Source organism: Danio rerio, chromosome 22 (genome assembly GCF_052040795.2).
Source record: "Danio rerio strain M-AB ecotype USA chromosome 22, GRCz13ab, whole genome shotgun sequence".
In the NCBI taxonomy this organism is placed as follows: Eukaryota; Metazoa; Chordata; class Actinopteri; order Cypriniformes; family Danionidae; genus Danio; species Danio rerio.
The window spans coordinates 993,916-1,015,703 of record NC_141042.1 but is presented as its reverse complement, the minus strand read 5'-3'; the positions used below and the strand labels follow the sequence as shown (position 1 = coordinate 1,015,703).

The 21,788-nt window shown below is 36.1% G+C and overlaps 4 protein-coding genes across 14 annotated transcripts in view; 2 read left to right on the top strand and 2 right to left on the bottom strand.

The window, feature by feature from the left end:
• The first annotated feature begins 408 nt into the window (after positions 1-408).
• cept1b (choline/ethanolamine phosphotransferase 1b) lies at positions 409-13,980 on the top strand. Of its 3 annotated transcripts, XR_015521339.1 has the most exons (11): positions 409-567; positions 1,039-1,148; positions 3,885-4,306; positions 4,780-4,927; positions 5,356-5,497; positions 6,339-6,423; positions 6,644-6,728; positions 8,797-8,928; positions 9,027-9,185; positions 9,861-9,986; positions 11,868-12,498. XR_015521339.1 is itself a non-coding variant. In XM_087303186.1 (10 exons), the coding sequence occupies exons 3-10, from the start codon at positions 3,968-3,970 to the stop codon at positions 11,982-11,984; spliced, it is 1,248 nt and encodes a 415-aa protein (XP_087159312.1). In that variant the 5' UTR covers positions 409-567; positions 1,039-1,148; positions 3,885-3,967; the 3' UTR covers positions 11,985-13,980.
• A 1,732-nt stretch (positions 13,981-15,712) lies between these two features.
• dram2b (DNA-damage regulated autophagy modulator 2b) overlaps positions 15,713-21,788 on the top strand; it is a 9,144-nt gene continuing 3,068 nt past the window's right edge. The window contains exons 1-6 of one of the 9 annotated variants that reach the window (XM_087302605.1): positions 15,713-15,911; positions 18,054-18,253; positions 18,506-18,728; positions 19,329-19,396; positions 20,495-20,605; positions 21,400-21,577. In XM_087302605.1, the coding sequence (XP_087158731.1) occupies positions 20,582-20,605; positions 21,400-21,577 (202 nt within the window). In that variant the 5' untranslated portion in view covers positions 15,713-15,911; positions 18,054-18,253; positions 18,506-18,728; positions 19,329-19,396; positions 20,495-20,581. 9 annotated transcript variants of the gene reach the window in all.
• The window catches only part of zgc:112334, a gene marked incomplete at its 3' end in the record, with an annotated part of 817,035 nt that continues 815,105 nt past the window's right edge, over positions 19,859-21,788 (bottom strand). Inside the window, 1 exon segment of the mRNA NM_001320072.1 lies at positions 19,859-19,895.
• The window catches only part of prkar2ab (protein kinase, cAMP-dependent, regulatory, type II, alpha, B), a 773,085-nt gene continuing 771,157 nt past the window's right edge, over positions 19,861-21,788 (bottom strand). The window contains 1 exon segment of the mRNA NM_212958.1: positions 19,861-19,896. The gene's annotated coding sequence lies outside the window, so the exon portion shown is untranslated.

Here is a 21,788-nt window from a genome sequence, read left to right as displayed (position 1 = left end):
CTGTAAGGGTTGGTGTAGGGGTAGATGCCAATAAAATACAATTTGACGGGTAATTTAGTAAATAGTATGAATAATGCTCAGTGTAATTACTGCTTTTACATTACAGTGAGGGTTGGGGTAGCGGTAAATGCTTATTAAATACAATTTATTAGGTAATTTAGCATTTAATATAAACAATCCTCTGTATAATTACTGTTTTTACATTACGGTGAGTATTTGGTTAGGAGGTAATAAAATACAATGTAATGGTAATTCAATAAATATGAATATTTCTGCCGCAGCTGTATCCCTTCTGGCAGCAACCGCAGTTTAATTATTTCTTTTGTCCTGCGCAGCGCCTCTATGATGCGCTTGAATCATCTCTGCAGCGGAATGCGCAGCTCTACGCAACCACGACGCGCTTGAATCACAGTCGCCGGAAGTGACCGGCGGCGTCGCGCTAGCAGTTCGCGCTAACCGGACCGGGACCGGCGGAACCGATAGCATACCGGAGACAGCAGGACTCCACCGGCCGAGCGAGCAGATCGCGTGCTATCTCTGAATCTGCAGCTTGTACGCGGATCGTCGGTGAGTTGCGCGGCTGGAAGGCTGCAGATCGAACGGAGAGCAAAACCGGACCGGGATTCGAACCCCGAACCTCCAAAACCGGCCCGGAGACCGCGGCAAAACATCCGCGATCAATAACACTCACTGTTACATGATAATAATGCTAATGACCGCGCGCAGAGCAGTGTTCATCATTAGCATTCAGGTGTCAGTAGCATGACAGCTCTTCAGAAGAGGAGCAGATCAATACAGCATCTGGACAATCTCACATGACGGAGGCTACTGTACACATCTAGAGTAGCGTGATGTTACTGTCAATCAGCACACACAGATTATATACTGATCTGAAATCTGTGTAGTTTTAGTAGATTCTAATCTGTGTTGTGTGTGTGTGTGTGTGTGTGTGTTTGTGACCTCCACATATGTAATAAAGGGTTGTGAATGTTTTGGTTTGGATTTATTTATTTATATGTTTTGTTTGCTTTGTTGTAGCTGTGAGGACCCGGAAGTGCAGCAGGACGGGACGGCGTGACGTATGCTCGAGGAGCTTTTGTTTGGGGGCGTGGCCTGTAGGCGTCTTCTCACTCGCGATTGGTGAACAGGTGAAGTGATTTGCGTTCTTTACCTTTGTTGTTGTTTGGGTCCCAAAAATGGCCTGTTGGTCAGCAAATAAAGTTTATATATATTTAAAAACAAAACATTCCCGCTTGGTTTGGCGAACGCTGCTAGAACCTTCTATCTCGCGGCAAAAAAAGCGGACCGGCCCACCGGGAATTCTCCCGGTCCTCCCGATTAGCCAATTCGAGCCTGTCGTATGATGATAATAATGAGAGTGAATGGACAAACCAGCAGGCTGAGCACACTGTAGAATATCCGACATGTTGTTTTGGTCATTCTAAGGCTGCTTTCACACCTGTGAATAGATTCAGTTGTTCTGAAACAGAGATTACAATTGTTACAAGTCACGTGTGAGTAAACTCTCCTCACATTGGTCAGAGTGTCAGGGTTTATTTTCTAGCGTCCCGCTCAGCTGTCAGGAGAGGTGGTGGTTTGGTGGTGATTGACAGGGTGCGCGCGATGTGTCTGAGGAGAGATGTGGTGGGGAGGGGTGAGAAGGGTGCGCGACGATGCATATTTGAGGACCGGGAGGGAGACGCGAGATTACCGGGAGATCATCACTCGTTTGCGGGCATCCGGAGACTCGCGAAACTTCCCGCCCTACTCATAATTCTCTCTTCATATAGCCGTAAGCCTATTACATATCCATAAAACACTGTGATATAACCGCGCTCAGATCAGATCGCTTTCTCACTGCAATCGAACCGCTCCAGGGTTCGTTTCAGTCGAGCTGAGACCACCTCATTCAGGCGATCTCGGAGCGATTACTTTGGCACCAAACAGAGCGCGATTGCCCTGTTCACATATGCCAAACAAACCGCGCTAACTGGGCAAACGAGACACGTTCCCAAACAAAAGTGTAGGTGTAAAAGCACCCTAAAACACCTGAACCGTTTCAGTATTAAGGCTCGTACACACCGGGACGCTTTTTGTTTGTGTGTTTTGAGACGTTTTTCCGGATTCAAACCCAAGCGATTTTCACTGGTGTTGAGCAGAAGAGTATGCAAAATCACTCCTTGGTGATAGATGGCGCTACACAACTTTAAGCATTTGATACTCGCATGTAACACAGAAGAAGAAGACAGAAAGTTGAAGTTACTGGTGGTTCAAACACACATGGATGGTTCAAGCAGCAGCTCCAGCTCTAGCGATGAAGAAATGATTACTGTTCACCAGTGCAATCAGCAGCTCCATGTTCATATCGCCTCTGGGTATCTTCCTCAATGTGCGCTCGCATTGACAGTGTTGCGCTTGAGCTCCACCAAGTGCTGTTTATCGTAACTTCAGCAGCTCCGTGCACGTGAACAAAAGTGCCAATCTGATTGGTGGAGAAGGTTTTGATGCGGCGCATCTAAACAAAAAACCAAGCATGAGACGTTTCTTTAAAAATGACACTTTTCCGCCTGCCGTTTTACGCGTTGGTGTGCATGATCACATTGGCGCTCAGTGTTGCCAGACGTACGATAATTATCGTATTTGTACGATAATTTCGACCTCTGTACGATCAATAATGAGAAAAATCCTATAATGTACGATAATTTCAGAATTTTATGGCATTTAAAAGTAACTTCATTGTAATCTTCGGGCTTCTTTACTTATTGATCTAGCTGCATCTTTTCTGTGCTCTCTGTGAGGAGTAGGCGGAGTTAGACACGTTTTCTGTCTTATCTTATGTTGCCTCTTCTCAGCCAATCAACGTGGAGAATGGCTCTCTCTCATGAGTTAACGCTCCTGCTGCGCGTGCCCGTGGTTAGGTCAGTAGTTTTCAGTTTGAGGTCGATGTTTTAAGCAATAATGTTAAAAAAATTCGTGCTGTAAAGGAAGGTGAGAAGGACGGGAGTTTTCCAATGATGTTCTCATTTTTCCCCATTCAGATTCGTCTTGTAAATGTTTTTTTCCAAAGTTAGTCTCATCAAAACAAAGCATGCACACCTTAAAGTGTGTACTGCTTTCAAGCCAACCAGCACTATTTTGCAGTCCATTACGGCATCCAATTTGTACGGAAAAATAAATCCCTCAACATCTGGCAACATGCAACATTCAATGACAGCAACTCAGAGGTGGAGTTTGAACCTTCCCACTAAGGTACCTAGTTTTTTTTAATGTATTGTGGTAATTTGCACGTTGTGTCAAAACGCTATGTGTCTAGATAATAGCTGTATACTCTCAGTTTGACTTGTGTACGATCATTTTCCTCCAAATACGACAATTTTGAGGTTCTGGTACGATACTTTGACATTTCCAATCTGGCAACACTGTTGGCGCTCTTTATTTAGTCACGAAGCGTTAAACGTTGACGGAAAATCCGAGCATAAAGCGTCCCGGTGTGCACAGGCCTTTAGTGTTATTATATTATTAATGACCTCCAGAATAGTCAAGAGCATCTGTGCTCCACGTCTCACGCCATCAAACACCACCACGCGTTCATTGCGTGTCGGCATCGTCTTCTGAGGTGCAGGTCATTTATTAAATAAGTTAAAGACTTTAGATATTTGGCGCCAGATAATCAGGAAGTGTCGATATTGTCCTCTTTGACTCATTTGATGAAAACACTGCTTTATTTGCACGTCTTTTATGCCATATTCCGGTTTTGTTCACTAATTTAATGTGCTTTTTTGGATGGAAACATAGCTACTGTTGTGTTAATTAAATATAATGCTTAAGTTTTATTTTTAGTTGAAAACAATCTTAACATTAACTCAAACTATTGCTGTTTGCAGGAGTCTAGCCATCCTGCTGTGGCTCTGTGGTCACGAAGTGGGCGGAGTCAGGCTCAGACTCGGGCTGTGATTGGCTGAGAGTGATGAGTGGGCTGGCGGTGGCTCATGGGCGGAGGGGCGGTGCCAGGGAGAGGGGGCGGGGCGTGGACTCTTCATGCTGGTTCGCTCCTGGTGTCCTGCGGCGATTGTTCGAGCTGCCGGCGCCGGTTCTGTCGCGGCATCAGCTGAAGCGTCTGGAGGAGCATCGCTACAGCAGCTCGGGGCGCTCGCTCCTCGAACCCATCATGCAGCAATACTGGGAGTGGCTTGTAAACCGGATGCCACCCTGGATCGCGCCAAACCTCATCACCATTGTAGGCCTGGTGACCAACATCTTCACCACACTGGTACTGGTGTATTACTGCCCGACCGCCACCGAACAGGTACACTAGCGATCAAACTGCCGTAAACGCAAGATCTAAACAATTAATTAATTTTTGGACAATAGTGCTGGAATTGGATTTTACTTGAAAAATACTATAGTACTGTATAGTGTTTTTGAACTGTACTACATTTAATTACTTGCATTGATCTGGTTTGGGATTCTACAGTTGCTATGGTAACACAACAACTATAGTAATTGATCTGTTGTGGTGATTCTACAGTTGCAATGGTAACATCTATAGTAATTAATCTGTTGTGGTCATTCTACAGTTGCTGTGGTAACACAACAACAATAGTAATGTATACAAATGAGCCAATGCTGTCGTTTTCCACAGCTATGAGGTATATTATACTACAATACACCATCGTTTACTGTAGTAAAAACTAAAGTATGCTACAGTATTTATCAGTTTACTATAGTTAATACAGCCGCACTGAACTTATGATAAATTAATGTAATTGAGTGTTTTAGGCTCCGCTGTGGGCGTATCTCCTGTGCGCGGTGGGTTTGTTTGTCTATCAGTCGCTGGACGCCATTGATGGGAAACAGGCCAGACGCACTAACAGCAGTTCACCACTGGGGGAGTTGTTTGACCACGGCTGTGATTCACTCTCCACAGGTGAACAGCACACATTTTCTATACGAATCATAGGGAACGATATATCGCTTGAGCATTGATATCGCAATGTGTGTATCCGCAATAGTCAATAATATTATTGACTACTACTGTCGGTAATAGTAATAATATTGAATTGTACGTTAATGCTAAATATTTTGTTTTTGAATGTTAAACGTATTAATACACAGTTTTGTTAAATTTTTACATGCAAAATAACTATTAAATTAGTAACTATTAAATCTATTTTTAGGCAAAGTGGAATATTTCAGTATGTACATTGGTTCAGAGTAGACAAAGGACATTTTCGCATGCAATTTCACCAAATTATCCACAGATGAAATAGTATTTTTGATAAGAAACTACACAACTGTTCATTTGTTAGCTGCTGTATACATCTTTCAGCTCCTTGTTTTACGTGTGTTTCTCAGTGTTCGTGGTTTTGGGCACCAGTATAGCGGTTCAGCTGGGCACTCACCCTGACTGGATGTTCTTCTGCTGTTTCGCCGGCATGTTTATGTTTTATTGCGCACACTGGCAGACCTACGTCTCCGGTACGCTGCGCTTCGGCATGTGAGTATAAAAAACGAACACAATTGATTATATAAGTGGATTATTTTGTCGGTAAGGTGTGGTCACATTTAAAGTTCAATAGTCTTCTGATTATATTACTAGATTTAAGGGTTGATGTTGGACAATGGATGCATTTTCAACAAATTTATAGAAATGAGAAATTAAATTGTGTAATTGTGACATATTTCCCTGAAGAGCTACACAATAGGTAATCGCATTGCTTATGCGCATTGTGCTGTGGTCACACCAGACGCGGAACGCGGGGATAAATCGCTCTATTCGCGTGTAAATAGCCGCGTGAACATTTGAGTTTACTCGCTTCATTCGCGCGTGAAATCCGCTTCAGTCGCGTGTCAAATTCACTTGAGAACAGAGACTCGCATGATGGGCTGGGCTTCTGTCTGCCCGGTGACTGTAGCTTCGTTGCTAAAAGGATTTTATGAGCTCTTTTTAACGCTCAATTCGCCCCGCGCCATTTGAGCGTATCGCGCTATTCGCACCGTGCAATTTGCGTCATTCGCGCGTATCGCGCCGCAGGATGTCTATTCACGTGTTTGCATTGACCTAACATGTAAATCACTCGCGTTTGATCCGCGTTCCGCGTCTGGTGTGAACGCAGCATTAGACAGTTCTTTCCAAATTAATAGTTCTCATGCAAAATAATAATTTGAACATCTGTACAATTCTTTTTACCTGTTCTGTTTAAACTGAACAAAATTTTGTATAATTAGTACACGCAAAATAGTAATTCCATTATTAAATTAATTTTAAAAACGGCGGCTGTGACCACACCTTTAGCTAACGGCTGTACAGATGGTGTCTGAGGCTTGTTTTGTGGCAGATTCGATGTCACAGAATCGCAGATCTGTCTAGCGTTGTTGCAGTTGTTTACGGCTGCAGTTGGCCCGACGATTTGGAACGAAACGGTAAATCCGATCAGCCAATCAAACGGCTCATCCTAACGCGACCAATCAGCTGCCTGAAACACTAATTAACCAATGATTTCAATCCAGATGCACTCGAATGGGATCAGTGACTCAATGACAGAAGCGAATGCTACTGTGATTAGCATGGCTGTGTGTGTGTCTGTCTATGTGTGTGTGTGTGTGTGTGTGTGTGTGTCTAACGCGTCTCTCCTCCGCTCAGCATTGATGTTACAGAAGTGCAGATCTTCATAATTCTGGTGTATTTACTGGCTGCTGTGGGCGGATCAGCTTTCTGGCAGTCTCCGGTAATTCAGCACTCACATCTGTGATTATCATAACACTACTAATCATAGCCAATTAGATGTGTGTGTGTGTGGGTGTGTGTGTGTGTGTGTGTGTGTGTGTGTGTGTGTGTGTGTGTGTGTGTGTGTGTGATAAACAGTTAATAACTCTTGATTCCTTTGATCGCTTTGTTACTTTTTAGATGCGATAAAATGTTTTTTGCATTATTAATATATTTTTTACACTATAAAATGTTTAAAATTATTTAAGATTATTTGCCCCCTGTTAATTTTTCTTTCTATTTAAATGTTTCCCAAATTTATTTTTCACAGTATTTACATTTTCATAGTATAATATCATATAGTACTTATACTATAATTTTTGTTCTTCTGGAGAAAGTCTGATTTGTTTTATTTGGGCTAGAATAAAAGCAGTTTTTAATTCATTAAAGCCCTTTTAAGGTCAATATTATTCGCCCTTCAGCAATATAAGTTTTGGATTGTTATACAGTGACTTGCTTAATTTAGTTAAGCCTTTGAATTGCACTTAAGGTATATTTAATATTCTAATGTATTATAATGACAATAGTGTTAATACAAATATACAAATTAAAATCTCATGAGTTCTGCATGCGTAACATACATAATTTCCATATGTTTAACAATAAAATACTACATTATAATATTTATATTATAAAATAATACATGAATGATGTAAGGTAAATTAAAAAAAATATTCTAAAATATAATTTCATACATTTTAAAAAGTACAAATGTTATGTGAATTAATTCCACATACAGTTGAAGTCAGAATTATTTCACAAATGATGTTGAACAGATTCAGGAGTTGTTCACAGTATTTCCTCTAATATTTGTTCTTCTGGAGAAAGTCTGATTTGTTTTATTTCGGCTAGAATAAAAGCAGTTTTAAAATTTTTAAACACCATTTAAGCTCAATATTATTAGCCCCTTTAAGCTATATTCTTTCGATAGTCTACAGAACAAACCATCATTATACAATAACTTGCCTAATTACCCTAACTTTACCCTAATTATCCTAGTGAAGCCTTTACATGTCACTTTAAGCTGTATAGAAGTGTATTGAAGAATATCTAGTCTAATATTATTTACTGTCATCATGACAAAGAGAAAATAAATCAGTTATTAGAGATGAGTTATTAACACTATTAGGATTAGAAATGTGTTGGAGAAATCTGCTCTCTGATAAACAGAAATTGGGGAAAAAATAAACAGGGGGCGAATAATTCTGACTTCAACTGTAAGTGCATTATAAAAAATACAGGAATGATTTAGATCGCATGAATTGTAATGTATATATGCATAACATATTTAATATTCTAATGTATTATATGACAATAATATGAATACAAACATTAATTAAAATGTACGTCATATGTAAATACATTCTACATACAAAATATGCATATTTTCGATATATATTTAATACTATAAAATAGTCAATTAAATTAAAATCAAACAAATTATAATGTGTTTACAGACATTCTGTGTATATTTAAAATTGCTAAAATATATTTACCAAAAATTACACTAATAATACTTGAATAATTCAGACAACGTCAATTATAATGTAATCATTATAATACAATTCTTGGTATATTTCATGTATTATTTTGTAAATAATGTACATAAATTCTCGATATATTTAAAATTACATAACAATCATATAAATTAATAAATACTGAAATGCAACATGTATGCATTTTTTCCTTATTTACTATTCAAAAGTAAATAATTATATGACATATATATATATATATATATATATATATATATATATATATATATATATATATATATATATATATATATATATATTATATATTTTTTTTATTTCTTTTTTTTTCTTTTTTTTCTTTATACATTTCAAATGATATAATAATATAATAAATAAATGTAAAGCATGCATGTATAATGTATGTATGAACATAAATAGGACATTGTTAACTCAATGATACATAAAATAAACTGTGGGTTTCATAGAAATGTATATTATTTCAGCATATCACTTTAGTTTTAACGTAATCATCTCTTGTTCTCTCGCATTCAACAGATTCCCGTAATAAACATCCAAATGAAAATAATTCCAGCACTTTGCACATTTATCGGAGTGGTTTTCTCATGTACCAATTACTTCAGAGTCATATTTACAGGGGGCGTGGGGAAAAACGGATCCACTATAGCGGTATGTGTGGAAACTATAGCTGACGCACATTATTATTATTATTATTATTATTATATCATATCTGTCGTCACTTTCTAAGCTGTGTGTTTGTGTTTAAGGGTACGAGTGTATTATCGCCCGTCCTGCACATCGGCTCTGTGATCATTCTCGCTATGATGATTTATAAGAAATCGGCTGTCCAGCTCTTCCAGAAACACCCCTGTCTCTATATTCTGGCCTTTGGTTTCGTTTCGGCCAAAATCACCAATAAATTAGTGGTGAGTAAAAAACTATTTTAAACGCTTTATAAAAAATTACGACAGAAATGTTTTTTTACTGAGCGAATCAGCGTTTTTAACAGATCCAATGAACAAATGATTCGTTGAACAGTTACTTGTCGCCACCTACTGGTGGAACAAAATAAATGCTGCATACATTTTTATTTTTGGATAATTTTTGCCTGAGTGTTCTTAACAACACATGGTAGTGCTGCACGATTGAGGACTATTTAGCTAAATATTTAATTGAATTTCATTAATTATTAGACTTTTTGTTACTGGATGCATCACTGTTTTTTTGAACAATTCTCATAAATAAATGATTTTTAACTATAATTGTCGCCACCTGCTGGCATAAAAATGTAACTGGCGCAAATTAAATAAAAAATAATAATTGGCCATTTTCTACTAGTGACAAATTTTCTGTTCTCACCTAAAGCAACACAAGTGGACTACAGGACTGTATGTGCGCAGTAACAGCACCACCTACAGGCCTGGCACGAGCAACGCAGTACCTTTAGCTATTTTCACAAATTGTTTTTACGACAGTGTTATCCACATGCTAAGGAAATGTAATTGTTGGTATATTTATTATGTCATTGTCACGCGTATCTGCGCAATAATGCAGTGTGTTGCGTAACTGTGTGTGTAAAGGAGTGTCTTTTGTGTGTGCAGGTCGCTCACATGACAAAGAGTGAAATGCATCTTCATGACGTGGCGTTTCTGGGTCCCGGCCTGTTATTCCTCGATCAGTATTTCAACAGCTTCATCGATGAGTATTTGGTGTTGTGGATTTCTCTGGTAAGTTTTGCTTATATATTGTAAATACTAGTGTTTTTGAACCATAGTACAGTATAGCATGTAATATAATAATTACTATAGTTTTGTAGTAGTTGTGTTGGTCAAATTTAGATAAACAACATATGCATGAACACACAAATTCCATGTTAAATGTAATTTATCGCGCCTCTCTGCTATATGGATATTGCATATACCATAGCTATATTTTTTATTAAATCACAATAACTATATTTTCTTGCAATAAATATACAGATTTACTCTCAACTGCGGAATTTCGGTGCATAAAATAAATATAATTTATTGCTCCTTTCTGTAATACAAATACAGCATATTCTATTATCGTGATGACCATATTTTTTGATAATTAATATAGTTATCGCGATAATAGTATATGCAATATCGATATCGCAAAAAGTTGCAATAAATTACATTTACAAATAACTTTAAGCCTTTTGCCACATAAAATATATTTTATTTATTGCACCGCTCGGCAATATGGATTTAGCTTATACCATTATCATGATAACTATATATTTTTATTATCAAAATAACTTTTTTTCTGCAATAAAGATGCAAATTTACTACATAATTTTAGCACATAAAATAAATATATTTTATTGCTCCTCTCTGCAATAAAGATATAGCATACTATTATTGCAATAACTATATATTTTATACATACTATGTATTTTTCTATATACTATATATTTTGTTAGAACAAAAACTATTTTTTATTATTGCGATAACTATATTTTATTATAATTATTTTTTAGGGTTTTTTTCACCTTTATTTGAAAAAGACAGTAAAGGTTGCAGACAGAAAAGTATTGGGAGCAGAGAGTTATCGCCGATAACTATTTATTTTTATTAATCGCCGATAACTTTTTTTTGCCAAAATAACTGTATATTATTGTGATAACTATATTATTTTATTATATCTATTACGATATCTATATTTTTTATTCACGAAAACTATATAGTTATCATTATCGTTGTAACTATATATTTTTATTGTCACGAAAACTATATATTTAGCGTTATCGTGGTAGCTATATAATTTTATTACTGAGATAACTATATTTTTTATTATTGCGATAACTATATATTTTTATTATTGTAATAATTATATATTTTTATTATCGCAATAACTATATATTCATCATTATCGTAGTAACTATATATTTTTTATTATCGCGATAACTATATTTTATCATTTTCCTGGTAACTATATATTTTTTTTTACTGAGATAACTATATATTTTATTATTGCGGTAACTATATATTTTTTATTATCGTGATAAATAAATATATTTTTATTATTGCCATAACTATATATTTTTATTATCGTGATAATTATATATTTTTATTATCACGCTAACTAAGTTTTTATCATGATGACAGTATTTTTATTATCATGATAACTATATTTTTTATTATCACGATAACTATATTTTTTATTGACGTAATACCTATATATTATCGCAATAACTATATTTTTATTATCGCAATAAATTTGTATTTTTTATCATCGCGATAACTAGATTTTTTATTGACGTAATAACTATATATTATCTTGATAACTATATATATTTTTTCGTGATAACTATTTTTTCATTATCGTGATAACTATATATGTATCATTATCGTGGTAACTATACATTTTTTATTACTGAGATAACTATATTTTTTATTATCGTGATAACTATATTTATTAGAGATAATTATATATTTTTATTATCACTATAATAATATTCACTAATTTCGCAGTGAATCTACTTATTTTGCCTCAATCAGATTTCACCCATATTTGTCGACTTTTGACTCTGTTCGCCTTCCATACTGATCATATCTCCTAATTACGTTTTTTGATGGTCTCTTTAGATTCTGTCTCTGTTTGATCTGGTGCGCTACTGCGTGAGCGTCTGCAACGAAATCGCATCTCATCTGCACATCTGCGTCTTCAAGATCAAGCCCCAGAGCGCCGCGGGCATCCAGTGACGAATTACTCAACACTCCGCATCTTCATCCTGCTACTGTAACCCAGACTAAACCTCAACCAGACCGTCCTCCTTCCTTCCTCAACAATTAACAAAATAATCAAACTAACGAACGAACAAACTCCAGCTCACTCAGTATCCTTTAGAGGTGTTTGGTGTACCCATGATGCACTGGGGCCGTGTGCTCCGTATTGTTGTTTTAATACTCAGTTCGACTCGTTTAATTGGATCAATGATGATTGAATCGCTGCTAATAATAATGATTTGCCCTCATCTAAACGGCTGTTTACATGCGTCAATGTTTTGTGTTGAAGCTCCTCCATCTAAAAGCTCACGTCTGTGAAATAATCAGGCTTTTTTCACTTTTAGATTGAAAGCGCTTGTAATTTATTGATTTGTCCCTCAATTTAATATTTAGTGGGTTTTTTTTTTGTATTTTTCGTTGAGTTTCACGCTGTGCCTGCTGGGTAAATCTCACAAAGAACACGTCAACCTCATGTTTCACCCAAAATTAAGAGGAAACAAATAAATATATTTTACAAATATATATATTTATATATGTATTTTATATATATATATATATATATATATATATATATATATATATATATATATATATATATACATATATATATACATACATGCATACATGTGTGTAAAATGTATGTAAAATACATGCATATATATAAAATACATACATATATATATATATATATATATATATATATATATATATATATATATATATATATATATGTATATGTGTGTGTGTGTGTATAAATAATAAAAGTTTACAGATTATATTCTAACAATATTTTAATGACATTTTCCCTCTAAATTTTCATCGCTAATACTAATGAAAATCATGTAATATTCGAATCAATATAAATAAAGTACAATTAATACTGCCACTGTGTACTTATATCTTACAATTTACAGAAATGTATTTACCGTTTCATTTATTTATTTAATTTAGTACAAGGAATACTGCCAGTATTTGTACTTAAACTTCTACAAATGTCAAACATTTTGCAAGTTTCAGTGATCGTCATGCTAACAATGTCACAAAAGCTAAAGAAAACCATTTTCTGATTTATTCTCTTCTGAACTACGAGCTGGACGTGTTTTCGTGAATGCGCTCTGTTTTACTTTGCTTCATTCTGCCTGAAATACTCTGAATATGCTCAATAATCTGACGGATTTTCTTAAATCAGATGTAAAGCTCTTCGTGTTTGTATGATAGCTCATGCGCTTGATGCCGTTTATACCCAAAGTATCTCAATATGGAGTATAGTCACAAATCGATCTGCTCATCGCTGCTGATGATTAGTGTTGGATTTTAATTTAGAGTATTTCACATGTGTCAGCAGATGCCTTAAATACTGAGAATTGGAAAGGTTTTGACATTTGCATGGTTCATCTCTTTATTTCTAAATCTTTATTTCTGGATGTCCCTCTCAGGCCATTGATATGATGAAAACAACGAATAAAAGATTAAATGAAGTCGTAGATTGTCGAAACAGCTTAACGCTGCCATGTAGAAGAAAAAAAAAAGACTTTTGAGTTTGTGCAATTGATGTTATTAATGATCGAATGAATGTTTATTTGCAGAAAATTATCCCCCAGTAACAGTTGATTTCCACCATATAAACTGATTTTCTCTCCATCATTGTATTCGTCTCTCGCAGTATGAGATTTTCTCTGTTCGCACTTAATCACCTCTTTGTTTTCGTTAGATTTCGCTTGTTGCCAAATCCTCTCTGTTTTTCACTTTAAAAGATCGACAACAGATTTAAGCACTCGTTAAATCTTGCTGATGGAAACGTCCATGATACTTTTTTGTTTAGATTTTTCTCTGATGACTTAATCATACAGTAAATATTTCCAGTGATGTAAACCGCCTGTTTATTACTCATAACAAATTGGTTTGATTGTAACATTGTTCTGATTTTTGAATAAAAGCACTTGTAAAATAAAGATTGCTATATTTATGATAACTGGTGTTATTTGTTTTGGTTTGCTCAGTGTTAGTCTTGAAAATTTACCTGACAAAATTCGCAAAGGTGTGGGTGTAAATATAGGCAAAAAATGTAATGAAACTCACCTACAATGGGCTTTATGCACACAGACTTTACATTTTCGGCCAGGCAGCCCAAAGGTCTTTCCATTACAAAATGGTCACGTTTAAGATCTGATTTCTTTACGAGTCGGTGATCTTCACTGCCTGTTAGATATTTGATATGACGTGGGTCTCAGATCGGACCAGAAGCACTGCATTAAATTTCATTTCCCCCACCATGTCTATAAAATACGACTACTGGCGGCTACTACTATTGCTACTGACGGCACTAGTGGTTACAACGCTTCATCCCGTTTCACTCTTGAACAGCTAAATGAATGCTTAAATCTATTTAACTGAATGTGTTGTAATTACATTACAACATAGATGCTGTAAAACAACCTTGTAAAAGTGAAAAAAGTTACATTAAATTTTCACTAGAAGTTTATCGTTGGCTTTAAAACACTAGCTGTGCAAAGAGCCCATAATAGAATTAAATATAGCTATATGTAACGTTAGTTATAGCCTTTTTTGTAGCATGAACATACAAATATTCTTTAAACATCCTTCATTTATTCATTCATTTTCTTGTCGGCTTAGTCCCTTTATTCATCTGGGATCACCGCAGCGGAATGACCCGCCAACTTATCCAGCACGGTGTTACATCTAAATTTTCTATAAGAATCTGCGATATGTTGAATAATATTGATCTGTAGCTTTGCCTGTTTTTGAAATGCACGATGCCTTCTGCTAAGTCCATTTATTAAAGCGCTGCTATTCTGCTATATCTACATTTCTCAGTAGTGGCGGTAGCGTCGCTACTTTCTAAAATCAAATAGTTTTTCAGTAGCGAAGCTATTAGTTGAAGTAGCGCAGTATCGTCTACACAAGCTACATTTACCGATCGCAGATCAAGAAGTGACGGGACCGACATTTACGCAGCTGTGAGGCAGGTGTCTAGTGGTAAAGTCTAGATTGGATACGCGGTCGGCCAGAAGTGCGATATGTACATCAATTATAGCAGCATTTTTATGACACTGTATATCAATATTTATTAATTTTGCATTACTGTGATGGTTGGGTTTAGGGTTGCGGTAGGCGTTAATAAAATACAATTTATTGGGTAATTTAATAGATATCATAAATAATACTGTTGGTTTGATTGTAACATTGTTCAGATATTTTAATAAAAGCGCTTGTACAATAAAGATTGCTATATTTATGATAACTGGTGTTATTTGTTTTGATTTGCTTAGTTTTACTCTTGAAGCAAAACGTTTACCTGACAAAATTCACAAAGATGTAAGCGTACATACCACAAATGTATTAAAATGACCTGTATATAATCCTATAGCTACAGTGGAATCAAATATAACTGTATTATAGCTACCGCCATTTTTAGTAGTATAAATATCCAACTATTCGTTAATTATAACTAACAGTAAACTAACACTTTACACAACGCAAGTATGTCTATTTATTTTACTTCTACTTATTTAACACTATATTTCGATCATTAAACGAGAATAGGAATGATTTTCTTACGAATTTCAATATGAGTGCGTTAACTGGCCCGAAAATTACAATATTTTGCTCCCTGAGGTGGATTTTTCCCGCGCTGGCGACCCGCCGAAAGACTCCACATCCGGGTTTTTTTTACCGCGGGTCTCGTGATTTAGAGCGGAAGAAAACGCTGATAGTTGATGTGTGACAATAACGGAAGAAAAAACAGCGATAAATTTGAGCAATAAACGAATAAAAGGAATATATAAAGCATTTAAGCATGCAACAGAACCCCTTAACGAGAGATACAAAGTCATTCAAAAGGGATTTAAAATGTTTCCGTTCGGACTGAGGGATGATTGACAGGTAAAGCTGTTCCTCATTGATGTACAGTAACTGTTGACATCTGACACAGATTTAATGACAGATTTATTAACTATTAAACAATAACACAGCAACTGCAATTGAGCCTCCGCTTCTCAATAAGTCATAGAAAGTTAAACTAAAGAAATCTACAGTGAAACATTGCTTACATTTGATTTGTTTCGTTTTTTATGACATCTCTAACAATAACTCGACATGATTTTTAGCCGCTTAAATATTCAAATGTAATTATTCAGCTCATTATTATAGCAGCAACCATGTTAGTTTTACTTATGTTTATGTATTTTGTCATGAAAAGGTTGTTAAAATGTTCCGTTTTCTCAATGTTTTCTTATTTATTAGAGTTTTTTTCTGATTGCTTTAGCACAATTTTGAAATTAATTTGTCAAAACACTACGCATAATTTCCACGTCCACACACACACACACACACACAAACAGCAGAACACATCAGTTCTGTTGCAAAATGAAACACTTCATCCAAAACTGTACAACAATACACCAAAACACAAGGTTAACACCGTACAGAACACACACGCCTCATTCAATATCAATCTGTTTGCTTCAATTACACACTGCTATAATCAATCTTAAACACTCGTATCATTTTTAACTGACCGATACTGATATAATCAGATTTTTAAAGGTGTTGCTATAAAGTACATGAACATACTGAATTCACCAAACAGTAATAGACTGATAGCTAAATATTGCATAGAGGTAAAGTTGGTTTTAATATCTTATTATTCGCACATTCAGACTTTCCCCTTAATATAATATAATTTCATAAAAGTATTATTTGCAAACTCTTAATAGCGAAATCATATTAGCAGCCAATGACTATCAAAGTACAACACTGCTCACAGTCAAATAAACAGTGTTAATGTTGTTTACAACTCATACTTGCATGCTAATTCCGATCAAATGTTCAAAGTAACATGGTAAACAATATAGAGACTGCTAAATGAACGAATGTGTGAATATAAAACCAACAGTACCTCTATAAATATTGCCCTATCCTAACAAACCATACAACAATGTAAAGCGTATTTATTCAGCTTTTTTCATTTCAATGTAAAAAAAAATATCCACCCCGTCTCCTGTTTACCAATCTTCCTCACTTCCTTGCTTCCTCTTGCATACTGCAACAATGGCTCATTTATTGAAGATTCATATTTATAGCTCCTGTAAAACATTTATTAAAGACTACTATTTATAACTATACTACTGGTTTAACGTCTCATCCGAAAGACGGCGCTCACTGAGCAGTATAGCGTCCCCGTCACTATACTGGGGCATTAGGACCCACACATACCGCAGGTTGAGCGCCCCCTGCTGGCCTCACTAACACCACTTCCGGCAGCAACCTAGCTTTCCCATGTGGTCTCCCATCCAGGTACTGACCAGATGCAGCCCTGCTTGGCTTCAGTGGGCAACCATGTGAGAGTTGCAGAGAGCTAGCTGCCGGCTAATAATAATAAGGGAATTGTTCTTTCAATTCAAGTAGGTCTATCATAACAATTAAAATATAGTATTTCTGACACTTGAATTATGAAATACAATTATGAATTACAGTATCACAATACTACTTGGCGTCACAATACTTTAGCTGGTTTAGTATCGTGACACTATTATTGGTATAATGACAACGTTAAAGTAAACAAATGTGTAACATTACCTTTTAATGTTCCCTAAGTGGTTGGAAACAACTTGTAAGATTTAAACTAGATGTACAAACATGCTATTTACAAATAGAAACCTTAAGCTAATGTTCTGAAAACATTTATAAAGAACTGACGAATGTTCAGAATGGTCGTGACCTTTAGATAACCGGATATTTCATTTGTTTTGTATAAAATCTTTAAATTTGACTCTTAAAATCTCAACCCTTGTGTGCTGTTGGAGTGTTTTCATCCACTCTGGGCTGATTTCTGGGCCACACATTTCTCTGTTTCAGCATATGGAATGATTTTTGCTGGAAAATCTTAGTTTTGCATGTATTTAGGGCAAATGCTTTGGAAATGTTTGTAATCTCAATACTTTGTTGGCAGATTGACTCTACTTTGGTTATGTTGGTGGCTGTTTTTGCCCCATTGACTTCCATTATGGTCACATTTGTTCTCAGAGATGGGTTGCGGCTGGAAGGGCATCCACTGCGTGAAAACTTGCTGGATAAGTTGGCGGTTCATTCCACTGTGGCGACCCCAGATTAATAAAGGGACTAAGCCGACAAGAAAATGAATGAATGAACGAATGATCACATTTACCGTGATATGTGTGAGAAACTCAAAATAATCTCTCAGCTGTCAGAAGACAGTAAACACAGTACGTGTATATAGAGACAGAAACTCTTCAGCACAGGCCAATCTAAAGGGTTAATGCTGGCAACTGATGATCAACGGTAATGACACTCTGTCCTTCTAAATCCCAACCAATCAAGAATGCAGGATTATCTGCCGTCATGACTTTACAGTCTATAAATGTGATTATACCGGAAGTCAAAAACCGCACCAACATCACCAAAGAGGAGTCCATGTGAACAATGCACAAGCGTTAATGTGTGCTTTTCTTCAACAGCAGAAGTGAAACAGGAACTCACCCAGAATGCTCCCATGATGCTCTGATCTGGTGACCTGAAGCAGCTCGGCTAGTTTCCGCTAGTGTTCATGATGTGGTGGTTTCAGGAGGGTCTGTGTGTGCTGCCCGTGGCTCTGGTGGTCTGGACCGCCGCCACCTTCATCTTCGCCTACATCACGGCTGTTGTTCTGAGACACGTCGACCCGCTGGTGCCCTACATCAGGTGAGCAGAGAGCAGGCGTTTGATCATGTGACCTCTGACTGGGTCTTGTGAGCAATTTCATGCAAATGTCCACCAAATTAAGTCTTCGGCAGAATAGCGAAACCTATTCAAGGTTTATTTGGGGGGTATTTCACAGTATTGAATGTCTCTGTCAATGTTTTAAACAGTTATATTGGATTTACTAAGGTCACACAAGTGCCAATTTCACATCTGACACATCCATAACAGAGTAAACATGTCCAATAAAATAAGCTCAGTCATGTTTGTTCTCTATAGAGCAACTCTACCCTTGTTGATCTCATTATTTCTGTTGGCTTGTGCAGTTTAATTCACTGAATTTCTGCAAAGTATGTTGTAGATGGTAAACTCATCGCCTTCTCTGCTCACATCATCCATAACTCATGTTTATTTCCCTCATTTACAATGTAAAACATGTTCACAGACTGATGTTGTGCTGATCCTGTATCTCTGTGGTTAGCAGTTTTGTTCAATATAAGCAGATGTTTCATGATAATGCTAACATTTACTCTCTCTGTGCATTTATGTGTTGAGTTTAACTGCAAATGTCACATCCATAACGCTGGAATTGCCTACTTACAGTGACACGGGGACGGTCGCGCCGGAGAGATGCGTGTTTGGAGTCATGCTCAATGTGTCGGCGTTCCTAGGTACTGTGACCTTTGACCTCCAACATCTCAATATGACCCCTCACTCTATTTCTGGAATCAAGAAAAGTGACAGCGCCATCTACTGGCCTGGCATGAGGAATGCTTTTAGTTGTTTTTGTTTGTCAGTTGCTGTTTCCATCCACCCATTCATATGGCCGTTTTAGGATACTGAATAAATGCTTAATTGAAATACCAAGATGCGCATACATTTTAAAAATGTGAATTAAAAAATACTTATAAAGCAGATCAGAGTAGGATAAACTAAAGAAAAAAGGCCCACAGTGGCTACTCAACTGCTGCAAACTCTCTCACACATATATATATATATATGTGAGATATATAAATATATATATATAATATTATATATATATATATATATATATATATATATTTAAAAAAAAAAATATATATATATATATATATACGTATACATATATATATATACACATATATACACACATATACACACACACACACACACACACACACACACACACACATATATATATATATATATATATATATATATACATATATACATATACATACACACACACACACACACATATATATACATGTCGGCAGTTTGTCAGGAAGGGACGATTTTGTTCTTTATTACTCAATGGATAGAAGCGCTGCTTTAATCGCAAGTTGTTTTATGCAATATTCCAGTTTTGCGCATACATTTAATTTGCAGTTTTAAAACAGTTATTGAACGCAAAATTTTGTTCTCGTTTTTAGCTTGTTGAGTCAATTTGTATTCACTAGCTTTATGCATCTAGCTATATGTTAATGCTAACTTGCAAACATATACACTAAATTATATAAATTCTGCAATGGGACCACATATAAAAATTGGTGTAGAAACAACTTTTTTCCAGAAATTGCTAATATAACACATCGTTAGGAGAAACAACTAACGGAATTAAGCAAACATGACATTTTGGTGTATAAAACAGACAGAACTTCCTTGTAAAATGAACATCAACAGTGTGTGAAGTTAGGGGGTGTAGCCTGTGGCTCAGCCCCCTGTGTTTGAGTTGTAATGTTGCGTGTTTTCCTGCAGGTGTCGCCACTATGTATGTGCGCTATAAGCAGCTCCAGGCTCTGGCGGATGTGGAAGACACTCGTCTAAACCGGCTCAATGTGGTCGGATTTGTTTTTGGCTGCTGCAGCTCATTCGGCATGTGCGTCGTTGCTAACTTCCAGGTACGTATTTAAATTTTGGCCCCTGTATTGTTTTTTTGACTATATGAATGTTTGGTTAAAAAAAAAAAAACGTCTACATTTTTTGTAATTTAAAAGTAAATTTAAACTTAAATCATAACATTTTCAAGAGTGTGCGTATAACCAAGATTGTGCGTCTTATTGGTTGGCAAGTTTTTCACGCGCTAAATCTGGCACAATGATAAAACAAGAAATTTTGAAAATTAACAGTCATCTATTTAAATTTAAAACAATTGTCACAAATTTCCACACTAAATATATGAATACAGAAAAAACGCAAAAAATCTGCTCGTAGTTTCGCATACTTGTGTATTAACATGAATGCATGATGAAACAATTATAGTAGTTCAGTTTGTTGTTAATAAACATGAAATACAAAAAAGGACCATTTTCAGATTCTGTTGATTATTATTGTCAAATTGACAAATTAATCCACATGTCAAATGTTATTGGTCCGCTAGTTTCTTTGCAGTGTAATCGTCAAACTAATGATATGCTATTCATGTCCTAAAAGACGATTCAGAAGCAGCTTGTTTAAATTAAAATGTTTATTGCACTAAATTTTCACCATAAACACAATTGTTCGTCATCTGAAAAATGCATTCGACCACAGTGCCCTAAAACACACCTGCAGGCAATCAGCAGTAAGGGGCGTGTCTAGTGACTAAAGTGGTGATATCAAAATAAGGTGGAGTCTTGTTTGTTTAGATGTATTATTTGGCGTCAAAGTTTTGCCAATTTTCACAATCCGATTTTGTGTGTTGCATCTTTCGCAGAAAACCACTCTGTTCTCGATGCACCTGGTGGGCGCCATTTTGACGTTCGGTATCGGCGCGCTTTACGTTTTCATCCAGACGGCTCTGTCGTACCTCATGCAGCCTCACATCCACAGCAAAACCATGTTCTGGACGCGGCTGAGTGTTGGTATCTGGACCCTCAGCAGCATCATCAGCAGTATCCTTTACCCCCAGTGCATGCTGGGAAAATTAGCATTTAGCTACTTCTAAGGAATTTCCCTCTATATCACTTAAAATGTAAAATAGTCACATTTAAAAAGACACACGGGTCCATAGAGGTCTAAATATCCATCTAAAAATGTAATGTAAAAATGTAAACATATCGTATTCTAATACGTTTATTGGTCTCAAATATTTTAAACCTTTAA

Bases quoted from the DNA above. Each gene is read 5' to 3' on its own strand.
- cept1b (XM_087303186.1), top strand. From the start codon at position 3,968: ATGAGTGGGCTGGCGGTGGCTCATGGGCGGAGGGGCGGTGCCAGGGAG. The intron at 4,928-5,355 runs GTGAACAGCACA...TGTGTTTCTCAG, and splicing joins CTGTGATTCACTCTCCACAG to TGTTCGTGGTTTTGGGCACC. The intron at 5,498-6,338 runs GTGAGTATAAAA...GTTTTGTGGCAG, and splicing joins GGTACGCTGCGCTTCGGCAT to ATTCGATGTCACAGAATCGC.